The sequence below is a fragment of the Macaca thibetana genome, chromosome 3 (genome assembly GCF_024542745.1).
Source record: "Macaca thibetana thibetana isolate TM-01 chromosome 3, ASM2454274v1, whole genome shotgun sequence".
NCBI classification, from domain to species: Eukaryota; Metazoa; Chordata; class Mammalia; order Primates; family Cercopithecidae; genus Macaca; species Macaca thibetana.
In genome coordinates, this window is record NC_065580.1 from 130,311,636 (window position 1) to 130,324,157 (window position 12,522).

Genomic DNA, 12,522 nt, shown 5'->3' on the forward strand with positions numbered 1-12,522 from the left:
CCTCCCAGGTTCATGAGATTCTCCTGCCTCAGCCTCCCGATTATAGGCACGTGCCACCATGCATGGCTTTTTAAAATTTATTTATTTATTTATTTATTTTAGACGGATTCTTGCTCTACCGCCAGGCTGGAGTGCAGTGGCAGGATCCTGGCTCACTGCAATCTCTGCCTCCTGGGTTCAAGCGATTCTCCTGCCCCTCAGTCTCCCAAGTAGCTGGGACTACAGGCACGTGCCACTGTGCCCAGCTAATTTTTGTATTTTTACTAGAGATGGGGTTTCAGCATATTGGCCAGGATGGTTTCGATCTCTTGACTTCGTGATCTGCCTGCCTCAGCCTCCCAAAGTCCTGGTATTACAGGCGTGAGCCACCACAGCCAGCTAATTTTTATATTTTTAATAGAGACTGGGTTTCGCCATTTTGGCCAGGCTGGTCTTGAACTCCTGACCTCAGGTGATCTGCCCACCTGGGCCTCCCAAAGTGCTGGGATTATAGGCGTGAGCCACTGTGCCTGTCCCACATACGTTTATTATTTCAGACATTTACTCCACATCTACTAGGTCCAAAGCATGGTGGGATACACACACATTGCTACTCTTGCCCTTAAGGAGTTCACAGTCTAGCATGAAGGCAGATAATTAAACAGCTCTAATACAAGGTTGAATAAATCCAGACCTATGAAGGAATTTAAGTAGAGTACTGGGTTCCAGCAACTGGAGCAAGTAATTGTGTATGGGGTACAAGGCAAGCTTCACGGAAAAGAACTGTGCTAAAAGAAGAGGCCTAAGTCTGAAATGTCATTGTGACCAAATGCACACACCATCAGCTTGCATTGAAAAAGTCAAATAAATCAATCCTTAAAATAATCCATTATGGCTGTGGTACTGGGAAGATGATCATGAACCAAAAATGTTAAGTTCTTTGATAATGATATTACTATAAAATTTAAAAAATAAGTTTAAATGATGACTCAGATGTGATCTACATTTGACATTTCTTGAAGTTACAGCTTTTTAGAAAAAATGAATATTCACAATCAGAAAATCTTTGAGATGGGGTCTGGCTCTGTTGCCCAGGCTGTAGTGCCGGGGTGTGATTTTGGCTCACTGCAACCTCTGCCTCCGGGGCTCAAGTGATCCTCCCACCTCAGCCTCTCAAGTAGCTGGGACCAGGTGCACACCACCATGCCTAATTTTTTGTATATTTGGTAGAGACAGGGTTTCACCCTGTTGCCCAGGCTGGTCTCGAACTCCCAAGCTCAAGTGATTCGTCCGCATTGGCCTCCCAAAGTGCTGGGATTACCGGTGTGAGCCACTGTGTCTGGCCCCAGAAAATCTTAAGGAAATGTTATAATAAATGTTTATATTTTCCTACTAAGATAGAGCTATTGATATATTGAAAAAATACCTGTATCAAAACAGCAGCCCAGCTTTAGCATTAACAGAAAAAGGGCTCATTCTCATGTTATCAAACAAAAATATATTTTGTTAATATTATAATAAAAAATTTTGACTTCATAATCTCAATTGTAGTTATTTTAAACTAAAGGGACATTTCTGAGTTTGTATTAGCAGGGAGTTCTGTGTGCTTATAAACCAATCAGTACCTTTTCAAGTCGAGAAGTCTGTTTTCAGTTAAAATAAAAACTGCCGTCCAGAAATACATCTGTATGTTTGAGTGAATCTAATTTATCTTCTAGAATATATCTCTTTTGAAATAGATTTTTTTTTTTCGGAGACTGAGTTTCACTCTCACCCAGGCTGCAGTGCAGTGGCATGTTCTCAGCTCATTGCAACCTCTGCCTCCTGGGTTCAAGCGATTCTCTTGCTTCAGCCTCCCAAGTAGCTGGGACTACAGGTGTGCACCACCATGCCTGGCTAATTTTTGTATTTTTAGTAGAGATGGGGTTTCACCATGTTGGCCAGGCTGGTCTCAAACTCCTGACCTCAGGTGATCCGCCTGCCTCAGCCTCCCAAAGTACTGGGATTACAGGTGTGAGTCACCTCCCCTGGCCTTGAAGTAGATTTTTAAAAGCTTGCACCTTGTCCATTTACGTGTTTAAATACTACAATAATTCTTCAGTTACATCCCAAGTGTTAGCAAAAATTTTTCAGGTATTTACAAGAACAGGCCCTGTTCTAAGCACTCTTCATATTGACTTATTGAGTTCTCTTAATAACTCCCTAACCCTACCACAGACACAGACAGAGAAAAGAAAGGGAGTTAGGAAGTTGTCTAGAAACACAAGCCATAGTTTAATAAAAATAAGAGTGGTTTTATTGATTACACACAATTTTAGCTATATTAATATATATTATAAATTTTAAGAATTAGAAATAAGTGACTTTTATTTTTTAACGAAGAATAATCTAAGTTATGGCAGCATGTTCAATGAAAATTATTTAAGTCCGGCACAGTTTTTCTAGATCTGTTTCTCAGATAATCAGGAACATCATCCAAGCATAATGACCCTCATAACGTAAGTTCCATTAAGTAGAAATGAAGCATCATATGTTTTCTTTTTTAGGAAAGACTCCCCCTTTTGTTGTATAGACATATCCCTAATAATCTTACTCTACTGTACAAATAACTTTTCACTCACAAGAGTTGCCTCAAATAACTTTCATTTTGGAAAGTTGTCAAGGCATGAAACAGAGTAGCAAAATGCCACTCTGGACTTTGCATCTTGGAGTTTCAATTTTGCTTTAGGATTTAGACTCCAGTTTATAATTAAAACCTAATCATTTCCACATTATTATACTTATGTAGGAAAGCCTTGCCTTGTCCACTCTTAACACAAAGATAGAAAATGTCAAATAGTTTGAGCAAGTATTTGGCAGATCACAGACATGAAACAGTGCTGTCGGAAACAAAAACCCTTTAGTGTTTTTAGAGGTGAAGAGATTGATGGGTGTCATTCAAATTTCTCATCTCCTTCTTCCACATCTTTCAAATTGAGTACTTCCAAAGAACCTTTGCCTTTGGTTTCCTTTTTTATTAGCTCATCAATTTCTCGGAAGCAGCCCGGGTCAATCAGACATACCTGAAACATTTAACGTAGCAGTTTACCACGTGAGGACGAGCAATACACAGAAGAAACTCAGCTTTAACTTCCTTTAAGGTAAACACAAGGCTTTCCAGAGATCTCTAATAATAGCACAGTTCTATGGTGCAATAGGTAAGACAATGGGTAGGGCAGCACACTGGGTTCCAATTCAGCCTCTGCCCTTGAGTAGCCATGGAGGCCCCTGTGACAAGGCATTAATCCCTATGTTTAAACACTTATTCTGATTCTTCAGCTGTAAATGGAAGGGACAAACTAGAAAACTCTCATTCTTCTCATACTAAAATTTAGCATTACATTTTATAGCTCAATAAAGTCACCTCCACGTAGGAAGGAGAAAAAGCAATGTGAAGACTTATTTAGAGACCATGTGTACGTTTATTTATTTATTCATTTTTTTGAGATAGAGTTTTGCTCTTGTCCCCCAGGCTGGAGTGCAGTGGTGCGATCTCAGCTCACTGCAGCCTCTGCCTCCCGGGTTCAAGTGATTCTCCTGCCTCAGCCTCCCAAGAAGCTGGCATTACAGGTGCCTGCCACCATACCTGGCTAATTTTTTGTATTTTTCGTTTCGCCATGTTGGCCAGGCTGGTCTTGAACTCCTGGCCTCAGGTTATCTGCTCGCCTCGGCCTCCCAAAGTGCTGGGATTACAGGCATAAGCCACTGCACCTGGCCCATGCGTACAGTTTTGCAAAGAGTTTAGAACTTCGAGTAGTGTCAGATGGGTTAATTCACATCTACAGTGGATACTCACATACTCAATTTACTTTTAAAAAGAAGCTGCAGACTGGGCGTGGTGCCTCACGCCTGTAATCCCAGCACTTTGGGAGGCCAAGGTGGGTGGATCACCTGAGGTCGGCAGTTCGAGACCAGCCTGACCAACATGGAGAGACCCCATCTCTACTAAAAAATACAAAATTAGCTGGGCGTGGTGGCGCATGCCTGTAATTCCAGCTACTCAGGAGGCTGAGGCAGGAGAATCGCTTGAACCCTGGAGACAGAGGTTGCAGTGAGCTGAGATCACGCCATTGCTCTCTAGCCTGGGCAACAAGAGTGAAACTCTGTCTCAAAAAAATAAAATAAAATAAAATAAAAATAAATAAATAGAAAAGCTGCAAAGCCCTGAAAACATGAATTTATAGACAGCTGAATTTACACTGTGTTTGAAGCTAAGGGGTGAGGTCATAAGGACCTAATGGTTTCACTGCTTCTTCAAAATGTTCTGTGTTTAGTGTCATCAGGTTCACACACAAATATCCTCTGGAAACACTCTCATAGACACACCCCAAATAATGCTTTATCAGGCTTCTAGGGATTCCTTTCCAGTCAAGTTGACACCTAAAATTACATCCACAATTCCGCCCCTCATCAACCTGGCACCAAGACACATCTCTTTAAATCATTGTTAATTTCCAAATGAAGACAATAACAAGGTCCTAGCTTTGCCTAATATGATGCAATTAAGCAGACGCGACTATCCTGCATACAACTGAAAGAGTGCTAATCCTTTTGCCAGAATTCAGCTTTCAGAATTTCATCATTCAGGATTCAATCTTTTTTTTTTTTTTTTGAGATGGAGTTTCGCTCTTGTTGCCCAGGCTAGAGAGCAACGGCGCAATCTTGGCTCACTGCAACCTCTGTCTCCCAGGTTCAAGCGATTCTCCTGCCTCAGCCTCCCGAGTAGCTGGGATTACAGGCATGTGCCACCACGCCTGATTATTCTCTATTTTTAGTAGAGACAGGGTTTCTCCATATTGGTCAGGCTGGTCTCAAACTCCTGACCTCAGGTGATCCACCTGCCTCAGCCTCCCAAAGTGCTGGGATTACAGGCATGAGCCACCGCGCCCAGCCAGGATTCAATCTTTTGGAACTGTAATTTTCAAGATTTTAGAAGTTCAGGCTTTGGACTTTAGGGATTTTGATTTTTTTGTTATTTCAACACTGGGATTGTGGCATTACGGATTATGTCTTTTAGGATTATGATCAGCACCAGAGTAAAGCACGCAATTGAGCTATCTCTGAAATTTCCATAGTGTGCTTTGTACTAATTGTTGCAAAATTTTTAAGGTAATTGGAGTTATTAACTTTCCACTAAAAATAGCGATTTTTAAGTGGCTTACTTTAAATGGTTGCTAAATTTGCTAAAATAATGTATCTAAAACACTACGCATAATGTAGGAGAAAAAGAAATGCTGGGAAAAAAATAAATGTTTTGTAGTAAACAAGGCTGACCAACCTTTAGTCTTATGAAAATATCTGACTGTTTACAACGTCTAAATGTTTGCTACAAATTTATTACTAGAGAATACACTATTTAGGTAATGTGAAGCAAAGAAAATACTTGACTCTTACGATTTCTAACTGTTGGCCATAATCTTCACTTTCTATGACCTTGATCAGTGGCTTGAGCTTTTCTTTCAGCTTCTTGCCTTCATTCACTGGCAGGATGAAGCGAAGCCTCATGTGAGCACGTTCTATCTTCATTTTCTCTTTTAGCTGCTTTATCACTTCCAAAGCCTACCAAGACAAAATCGAGAGTGTAACTTCTTTTACTATATTATTTAATAAGGCTTTCAAAAACAAAGTAGTTTCCATGTAGTTGGATTAGGTAATGGTTTCTTAGGTATAATATTAAGAACATAAGTGACCATTAAAAAAAATAGAGAAATTGGACTTATCAAGAGGAAAAGGTTTTGTGTTTCAAAAAACTATCAAGAGGGTGAAGGCTGGGTGCAGTGGTTCATGCCTGTAATCCTAGCACTTTGGGAGGCCGAAGCGGGTGCATCACGAGGTCAGGAATTCGAGACCAGCCTGGCCAACATGGTGAAACCCTGTCTCTACTAAAAATACAAAAAAAAAAAAAAAAAAATTAGCCAGGTGTGGTGGCGCACGCCTGTAATCCCAGCTACACAAGAGGCTGAAGCAGAAGAATTGCTTGAACCCAGGAGGCAGAGTTTGCAATGAGCTGAGATCGTGCCACTGCACTCTAGCCAGGGTGACAGAGTGAGACTCCATCTCCAAAAAAAAAAAAAAAAAAAAAAAAAAGGCAAAGAACCTAGGCCAAGGCGGGCGGATCACAAGGTCAGGAGATCGAGACCACGGTGAAACCCATCTCTAAAAATACAAAAAATTAGCCGGGTGTGGTGGCGGGCGCCTGTAGTCCCAGCTACTTAGGAGGCTGAGGCAGGAGAATGGCGTGAACCCGGGAGGTGGAGCTTGCAGTGAGCCGAGATCGCGCCACTGCACTCCAGCCTGGGCGACAGAGCGAGACTCCCTCTCAAAAAAAAAAAAAAAAAAAAAAGGGGGCAAAGAACCTGAACAGAGATTTCCCAAAAGCGGACAGATGAAGCATCAATAAGCGCATGGAAATATGCTCAAATCAATACTAAGGAAATGCAAATCAAAACCACAACAAGATACCACCAGGATGGCTATCATCAAAAAGGTAGACAATGACAAGCATGACTGAGGATGTGGCGACACTGGGACTTGTAAACACTGATGGTGGTAATGTAACACAGTGCGGCTGTTTTGGCAGGTATACAGAAATGAAAACGTATGTCTACACAAAAACATGCAACAAATTTCATAGCAGCATTCTTCATCATAGCTCACAAGTGAAAGCAACCCAATGTCTATCAACTGAGAAATGAATGAATAAAACGTGTGTTTTTTCCACACAGTGGGCTATTAATGCGTCATAAAAAAGAAATGACATGCTGATCCAGGTTACAACATGTATGAACCATGAAAAGGTCATATATTGTATGATTCCATTTATATGAAATGTCCAGAATTGACAAGTCCATAAGGAGAGGAGATTAGTGGTTGGGAGGGGCCTGTGGGGGGAAATGCAGATGGCTACTAGTGGATACTGACTTTCTTTTTGTGGTGATGAAAATGTTCTCAAACCAGGTAGCAGGGAAGGTCCCCAAACTTTGTTAATATACCACTTAAAAGTGTACACACTTTATGAGTGTGAAATTTACGGTATGTGAATTATATATAAATTAAAAATTCAAAAAGAGGTGTTAAAATGACCCTTTAAAAATTCAAGTTTTGTCTTTAAGTTTGATTTGGATAGGAGAAGAAAGTCCTACATACATATTTCTGTTTACTTGAAAAAAAAAATATTACCTATCTTTATGACCCTGTCCTTTTCCTCCATCTCTTCCCCAAACCTTCTACCCACTTGCTTCCACGCAGACCCATTTTTTAAAATTTAATTTTTTATATTAAATAAATTAGAGGTATGGTACCGTAGTTGACGCCTGTAATCCCAGAACTTTGGGAGGCCGAGGCGGACAGATCACTTGAGGTCAGGAATTCAAGACCAGTCTGGCCAACATGGTGAAACCTTGTCTTTACTAAAAATACAAAATTACCCAGGTGTGGTGGTGCATGCCTGTAATCCCAGCTACTCGGGAGGCTAAGGCAGGAGACTCGCTTGAACCCGGGAGGCAGAGATTGTAGCGAGCTGAGATCGTGCCACTGCACTCTAGCCTGGGCAACAGAGCGCGACTCTCTCTCAAAAAAAAAAAAAAAAAAAAAAAAAAAAAAAAAAGAGAGAGAGATGGGGCGTACGTCCCTATGTTTCCCAGGCTGTTTCCGGGCCTCAAGCAATCCTCCCATCTTGGCTCCCACAGTGCTAGGATTACAGGCGTGAACCATCATGCCTGGCCCCAGACCCGTTATTTTAATGATTTCTTCAAAGAAAACTGATTTCCATGGCTGTGTTTTGATAACATGAGAAACCACTCACCTGCTGTTTTGTACTTTTGTTGGTTTTCACTGAATAGTGGATGTCCTTCATGGCTCTCTCAATAAGGATCACGGTGTACGGTCTCTTTGTTTCAGGATTCACACATTTGTCTGCCACAATGGTTGCAATGTCCCTAAACATCTGCTCCAGTTGTGTGTGTCTTTCTTTATCTGATACTTGAACTTCTCCTTTAGTCAAAATCTAAAAAAATGCCAACACATTTAAGAAATCACTGTCTTTCTCTATCACACACTATTTGTTAACTAGCCACAAAAAATGAGTAGCTGGGGAGAAAATTAAATTGCATCCTCTCCAGCTATTAATATGTAAGTAATGGTTTGAGCTTTGCCCAAAAGATGCAAGAATCTTTTGGCTGGGCGCAGTGAGATCCCAGCACTTTGGGTGGCTAAGGCGGGCGTATCACCTGAGGTCAGGAGCTTGAGACCAAACTGGTCAACATGGTGAAACCCCATCTCTATTAAAAATCCAAAAATTAGCCAGGCACGGTGGTGGGCACCTGTAATCCCAGCTACCCGGGCGGCTGAGGCATGAGAATCACTTGAACCCAGGAGGCAGAGGTTGCAGTGAGCTGAGTGCAGTGGAGTGCACTGCACTCCAGCCTGGGCAACAGAGCAAGACTCTGTCTCCAAAGAAAAAGGGTCTGAAAGATGAAATACTTGAAAACAAATTCAGTTTTCAGGTATACCACATTCTATAAATGAGGTAATTTATAGAAAAATGAGGTAATTTAGTAGAAAATTTGATTTCAGGAGGTTGTGGCAAAAAAACCCAAAAAACAAACAAACAAACAAAACCACCAAGTTCTTTATTATAAGTGACACTGTGCAGCTCACATTATTGCTTTGTTAGTCTTTCCTCCAAAAAAACGGCCTTTAATGTTTAACATACCTTCAAGTACGTTATAAATGGCTATTAGGGTTAGCTATGCTGTAGTTGTTACCCACCTGCTTACAGATTTCAGTTTGGTCATCTGTTCCAAACGCACTGATGAGATCTTCCTTCTTGGCAACCTGACCTTTAGAAACATTTACAAACACTGAGTGGGTCTGCAGAACTTCGTCAAGGTCTTTTTCCCTTGTGAGGGCAGGAGAGAAAGTCCTACGTGAATACACTTGAAACTTGGACACGCATTTACATTTAAATACGAGATGGCAACAACATGAACGGCAAGACACAACAAATCCCCCTGATGACCTTTAGTGTCGAGGGCACGTTTTCTTTTTCTTCCCCGCCCACCCCCACCCCGAGACGGAATTTCGCTGTTTTCACCCAGGCTGGAGTGCAATGGCGCGATCTTGGCTCACTGCAACCTCCGCCTCCGGGTTGAAGTGATTCTCCTGCCTCAGCCTCCCAAGTAGCTGGGATTACAGGCATGCGCCACCACACTGGCTCATTTTGTATTTTTAGTAGAGACGGGGTTTCATGTTGGCCAGGCTGGCCTCGAACTCCTGGCCTCAAGTGATCTGCCCGCATCGGCCTGAGGGAACATTTTCAAAACTCAGAATCGTATTTGCCTTACCATTTGCTCACTGGAGAAAAATGTCATGGGAGGACGTAAGAAACACTAAGGGTGGGGTGGGGCGGGGTGGGGTGGGGTGCGGACAGCTGCTGCCACGGAATGCCAATCCCTAGATGGCAGCAGTGAAGACACTACGCACTTCAAACTGCTAGGGCTACTGAGACACCAGATGTATCCACAACTATGACAGTATTCGGAAGACTAGGTTCTCAGCTATCATTCTGGGAAAAGGACCACAATTATGAGATTTCTTGGCTGCAGCTATTATGACACCAACAAAACAAAATCCCAAACCAACAACCCAATCCGAACCAACCAAATAAAGAAGGAACCCCTTGGCTTAGGAGCCAAGCTCGGACTGCGACGTCTCATGCTGACAGCAGGAATGTTCCATTTCCTCCCCGGCCAAGACCTCAGCTTCGCCCATTAACTAGACTTGGGCAGAGACAGGCCGCCTCGGAGGTGACGGCCCAGGCCCAGGCCCGAGGGAGGGGGCTACTCACACGCCGCTCCGCCAGCCGACAACCTTGTTTTTGTAGCAGGCGATTTCGAAGCGCTTCCCGGCGCGCTTCATCCGTACCACGGCCACATTGGTTAGGCGGATCTGGTTGGTGGGGGTGAAGATCGACATCGCGGCTGTTCAAAGACCTAGGAGCCGGCGAACCGGGGCGGACCCGCACCGACCAGCCTGAAGGCCACCAGCGGCGCGCGGCACTGACCCAACCGCAAGTGCGCGGCGCCGCGACTCAGTAGCTTCAGGCGGCCGCCACTGTGCGCCCGGCAACCTTATTGCGCAGACGTCAGGTGGGGCGGAAGCCGGGAGGCGAAAAGTGAGCGACGACGCCTGCGCATTGTGGCTTTTTACGCCATCTTTCCACGCCCAAAAAGGGAGGTGCTTTTGTTTGACGTAATTTACTTTCGCCAATGAGCTGAGAGCTCTGACAGGATGCTCGCAGATGTTTAGTGGCCGGGTTGAAACACAGCGTTGGCACCACCTCGTTCCGCGGAATTCAAGGGGCAGACCCACTTTATAATAAAAATATTTTTTATACTACAATTATTTTATAATAAATATTTTTATTTACTCACCCTTTTATAATAGAAATATTTTAACATAAAATGTAGACAAAAATGTGTAATGAACCTTCCATGTACCCATCACCCCGCTTCAACAAATTATTAACATGTTATATTCTTGTTTTATTCTTTTTTCATTTTTTTGTTGCTTTTTTATTTACACTTTTTTTTTTTCTTAAAGTCAGTCTCACTCTGTCACCCAGGCTGGAGTGCAGTGGCAGGGTCATGGCCCCACTGCAGCTTCGACCTCCTGGGCTCGAGCGATCTTCCAGCGTTAGCTTCCCAAGTAGCTGGGACTACAGGTGTGAGCGGCCACGCCAAGCTGATTTAATTAAATAAATAATTAAAAAAAATTTGTACAGATGAGGTCTCACTATGTTGCTCAGGCTGGTCTCGAACTCCTGGGCTCAAGCGATACTCCCGCTTCGGCCTCCCAAAGTGCTGGGATTACAGCTTTGAGTCACCGCGCCCGGCCGGTTGGGAGTACTTTAAAGAAACCATCATATGGTTTCAGCATTAAATACTTCAGCCTATAGCCCTTAACAGATACACGCGACGAGATTAACTACAATTCCTTAATATCATCTAATAGCGAGTCCATCCTGGGGTTTCCCAAAAATAATGCCTTTCTGCAGTCAGTTTATTCCAACCGAAATCCAAACAGGTCCACACAGCGTTTCCCTCCCTTCCCACTCCTTTCCCCTCTTTATTTTCCCATGCCAATCATTTCTCTCTGGACCCACCTTTTCCCAGTCTGAGCCAATCCAAACGGAGGCGGAAGCGCTCCGGCATCATCGCCCGGAACTCTGGGTGGTGCTTATTTCTGGGTACGCCCTCTTTCCCCTCTGAGCCAATCGGAGCAGGGCCGAGAGCGCACCGGACACTGGCTTCCTTTCCCAGAGCTCTGGGCTTTGCTCTGGGCCCACCTCTTCGCCCTCTGAGCCAATCAGGACCGGCCCGCCAGTGTCATGGCTGCCCCCAGCTCCTCAGGCACCCGGTACGCCGCTAACGCTGCGAGGTAGCTCGGTGCGTCTCGCGGTACCAATGCGAACCATCGGGTTATCCAGGTCCGAGATCCTAGTCTCCTGTCGGCTCTGAGGAGGATGGGTAAGGGCACCCGGCGGGCAAGGACCCTGGGGCGGCAGGAGAGGTAAACGTTTTACTGAGACCCTCTCCAGGCGGAGTGGCGTCCTCGGTGCCCTTCCTTCGGAGACTGTTGGACTTGACAGCACCGGATAGCCGCCGCTGAGAGCAAGGAAGACTGATCCCTGGTTTTGACCTGGCTTTTGCCTTTTGAGGCTAGGGGGTTAGTTTAGAAGGAAACTACGTTTCCAACCCTCAATGAAAACAGAAAAGTACTCCTCCCACTTTACCCACGTGTATTAGGACTTTTGCACCTGTAAATCCTAAATTTCAGGCTTCGACTTTTGAAATTGCTCCTAGGTTGAACGTTTGAGGCCAGGTCCCTGCATATCTCTCTCAAAAAAAAAAAAAGAAAAAGAAAAAAAAGGCGTACGGTCAGTTACTTGAGAATCTTTTACAAGTTTAACCATGAGCCTTTGAAAGTACAATTAGTAAAAAGAGTACTGTTACTACTTTAGCTTTTTTTTATGGAGCAAGCACAACAAAACAAAATTAACCCAATTTCACATGAAGTATTTTTACTTTATGTTCCCTACTCTTGCTTCTAAATGCTCATTTCGAAGTGAAGATACAATTTTATATTGTTTTATCTTTGAGTTAGTATTAACAGTATGATAATTTTATCACGTTACTACATAGTGTGTTATTTTTATTACAGTTGATTTTTTTTCCCCCCGAGATGGAGCCTTGGTCTGTCGCCTAGGCTGGAGTGCGGTGGCGCGATCTCGGCTTACTGCAACCTCTGCCTCACGGGTTCAAGCAGTTCTCCTGCCTCAGCCTCCCGCGTAGCTGGGATTACAGGCGCGCGCCACCACACCCGGCTAATTTTTGTATTTTTAGTAGGGGCTGGGATTTCACCATGTTGGCCAGGTTGGTCTGGAACTCCTGACCTTAGGTGATCTGCCCGCCTCAGCCACCCAAAGTGCTAGGATTACAGGCA

At 43.8% G+C, this 12,522-nt stretch overlaps 2 protein-coding genes across 2 annotated transcripts in view; one reads left to right on the forward strand and one right to left on the reverse strand.

Moving 5' to 3' along the window:
* Positions 1–2,252: 2,252 nt before the first annotated feature.
* SBDS (SBDS ribosome maturation factor) lies at positions 2,253–10,247 on the reverse strand. Its single transcript, XM_050783598.1, has 5 exons — positions 9,866–10,247; positions 8,788–8,917; positions 7,823–8,023; positions 5,413–5,577; positions 2,253–3,041 (listed from the first exon to the last, which is right to left on the reverse strand). The coding sequence occupies exons 1-5, from the start codon at positions 9,991–9,993 to the stop codon at positions 2,913–2,915; spliced, it is 753 nt and encodes a 250-aa protein (XP_050639555.1). The 5' UTR covers positions 9,994–10,247; the 3' UTR covers positions 2,253–2,912.
* A 1,126-nt stretch (positions 10,248–11,373) lies between these two features.
* Positions 11,374–12,522, forward strand: part of LOC126950294 (S-adenosyl-L-methionine-dependent tRNA 4-demethylwyosine synthase TYW1) — a 252,429-nt gene continuing 251,280 nt past the window's right edge. The window contains exon 1 of the mRNA XM_050783563.1: positions 11,374–11,546. Coding sequence (XP_050639520.1) covers positions 11,543–11,546 — 4 coding nt within the window. The 5' untranslated portion in view covers positions 11,374–11,542. The remainder of the gene's footprint in view (positions 11,547–12,522) is intronic.

Bases quoted from the DNA above. Each gene is read 5' to 3' on its own strand.
- SBDS (XM_050783598.1), bottom strand. From the start codon at position 9,993: ATGTCGATCTTCACCCCCACCAACCAGATCCGCCTAACCAATGTGGCC. The intron at 8,918-9,865 runs GTGAGTAGCCCC...TGCCCTCACAAG, and splicing joins GTCGGCTGGCGGAGCGGCGT to GGAAAAAGACCTTGACGAAG. The intron at 8,024-8,787 runs GTGGGTAACAAC...GCATTTTTTTAG, and splicing joins AAACTGAAATCTGTAAGCAG to ATTTTGACTAAAGGAGAAGT.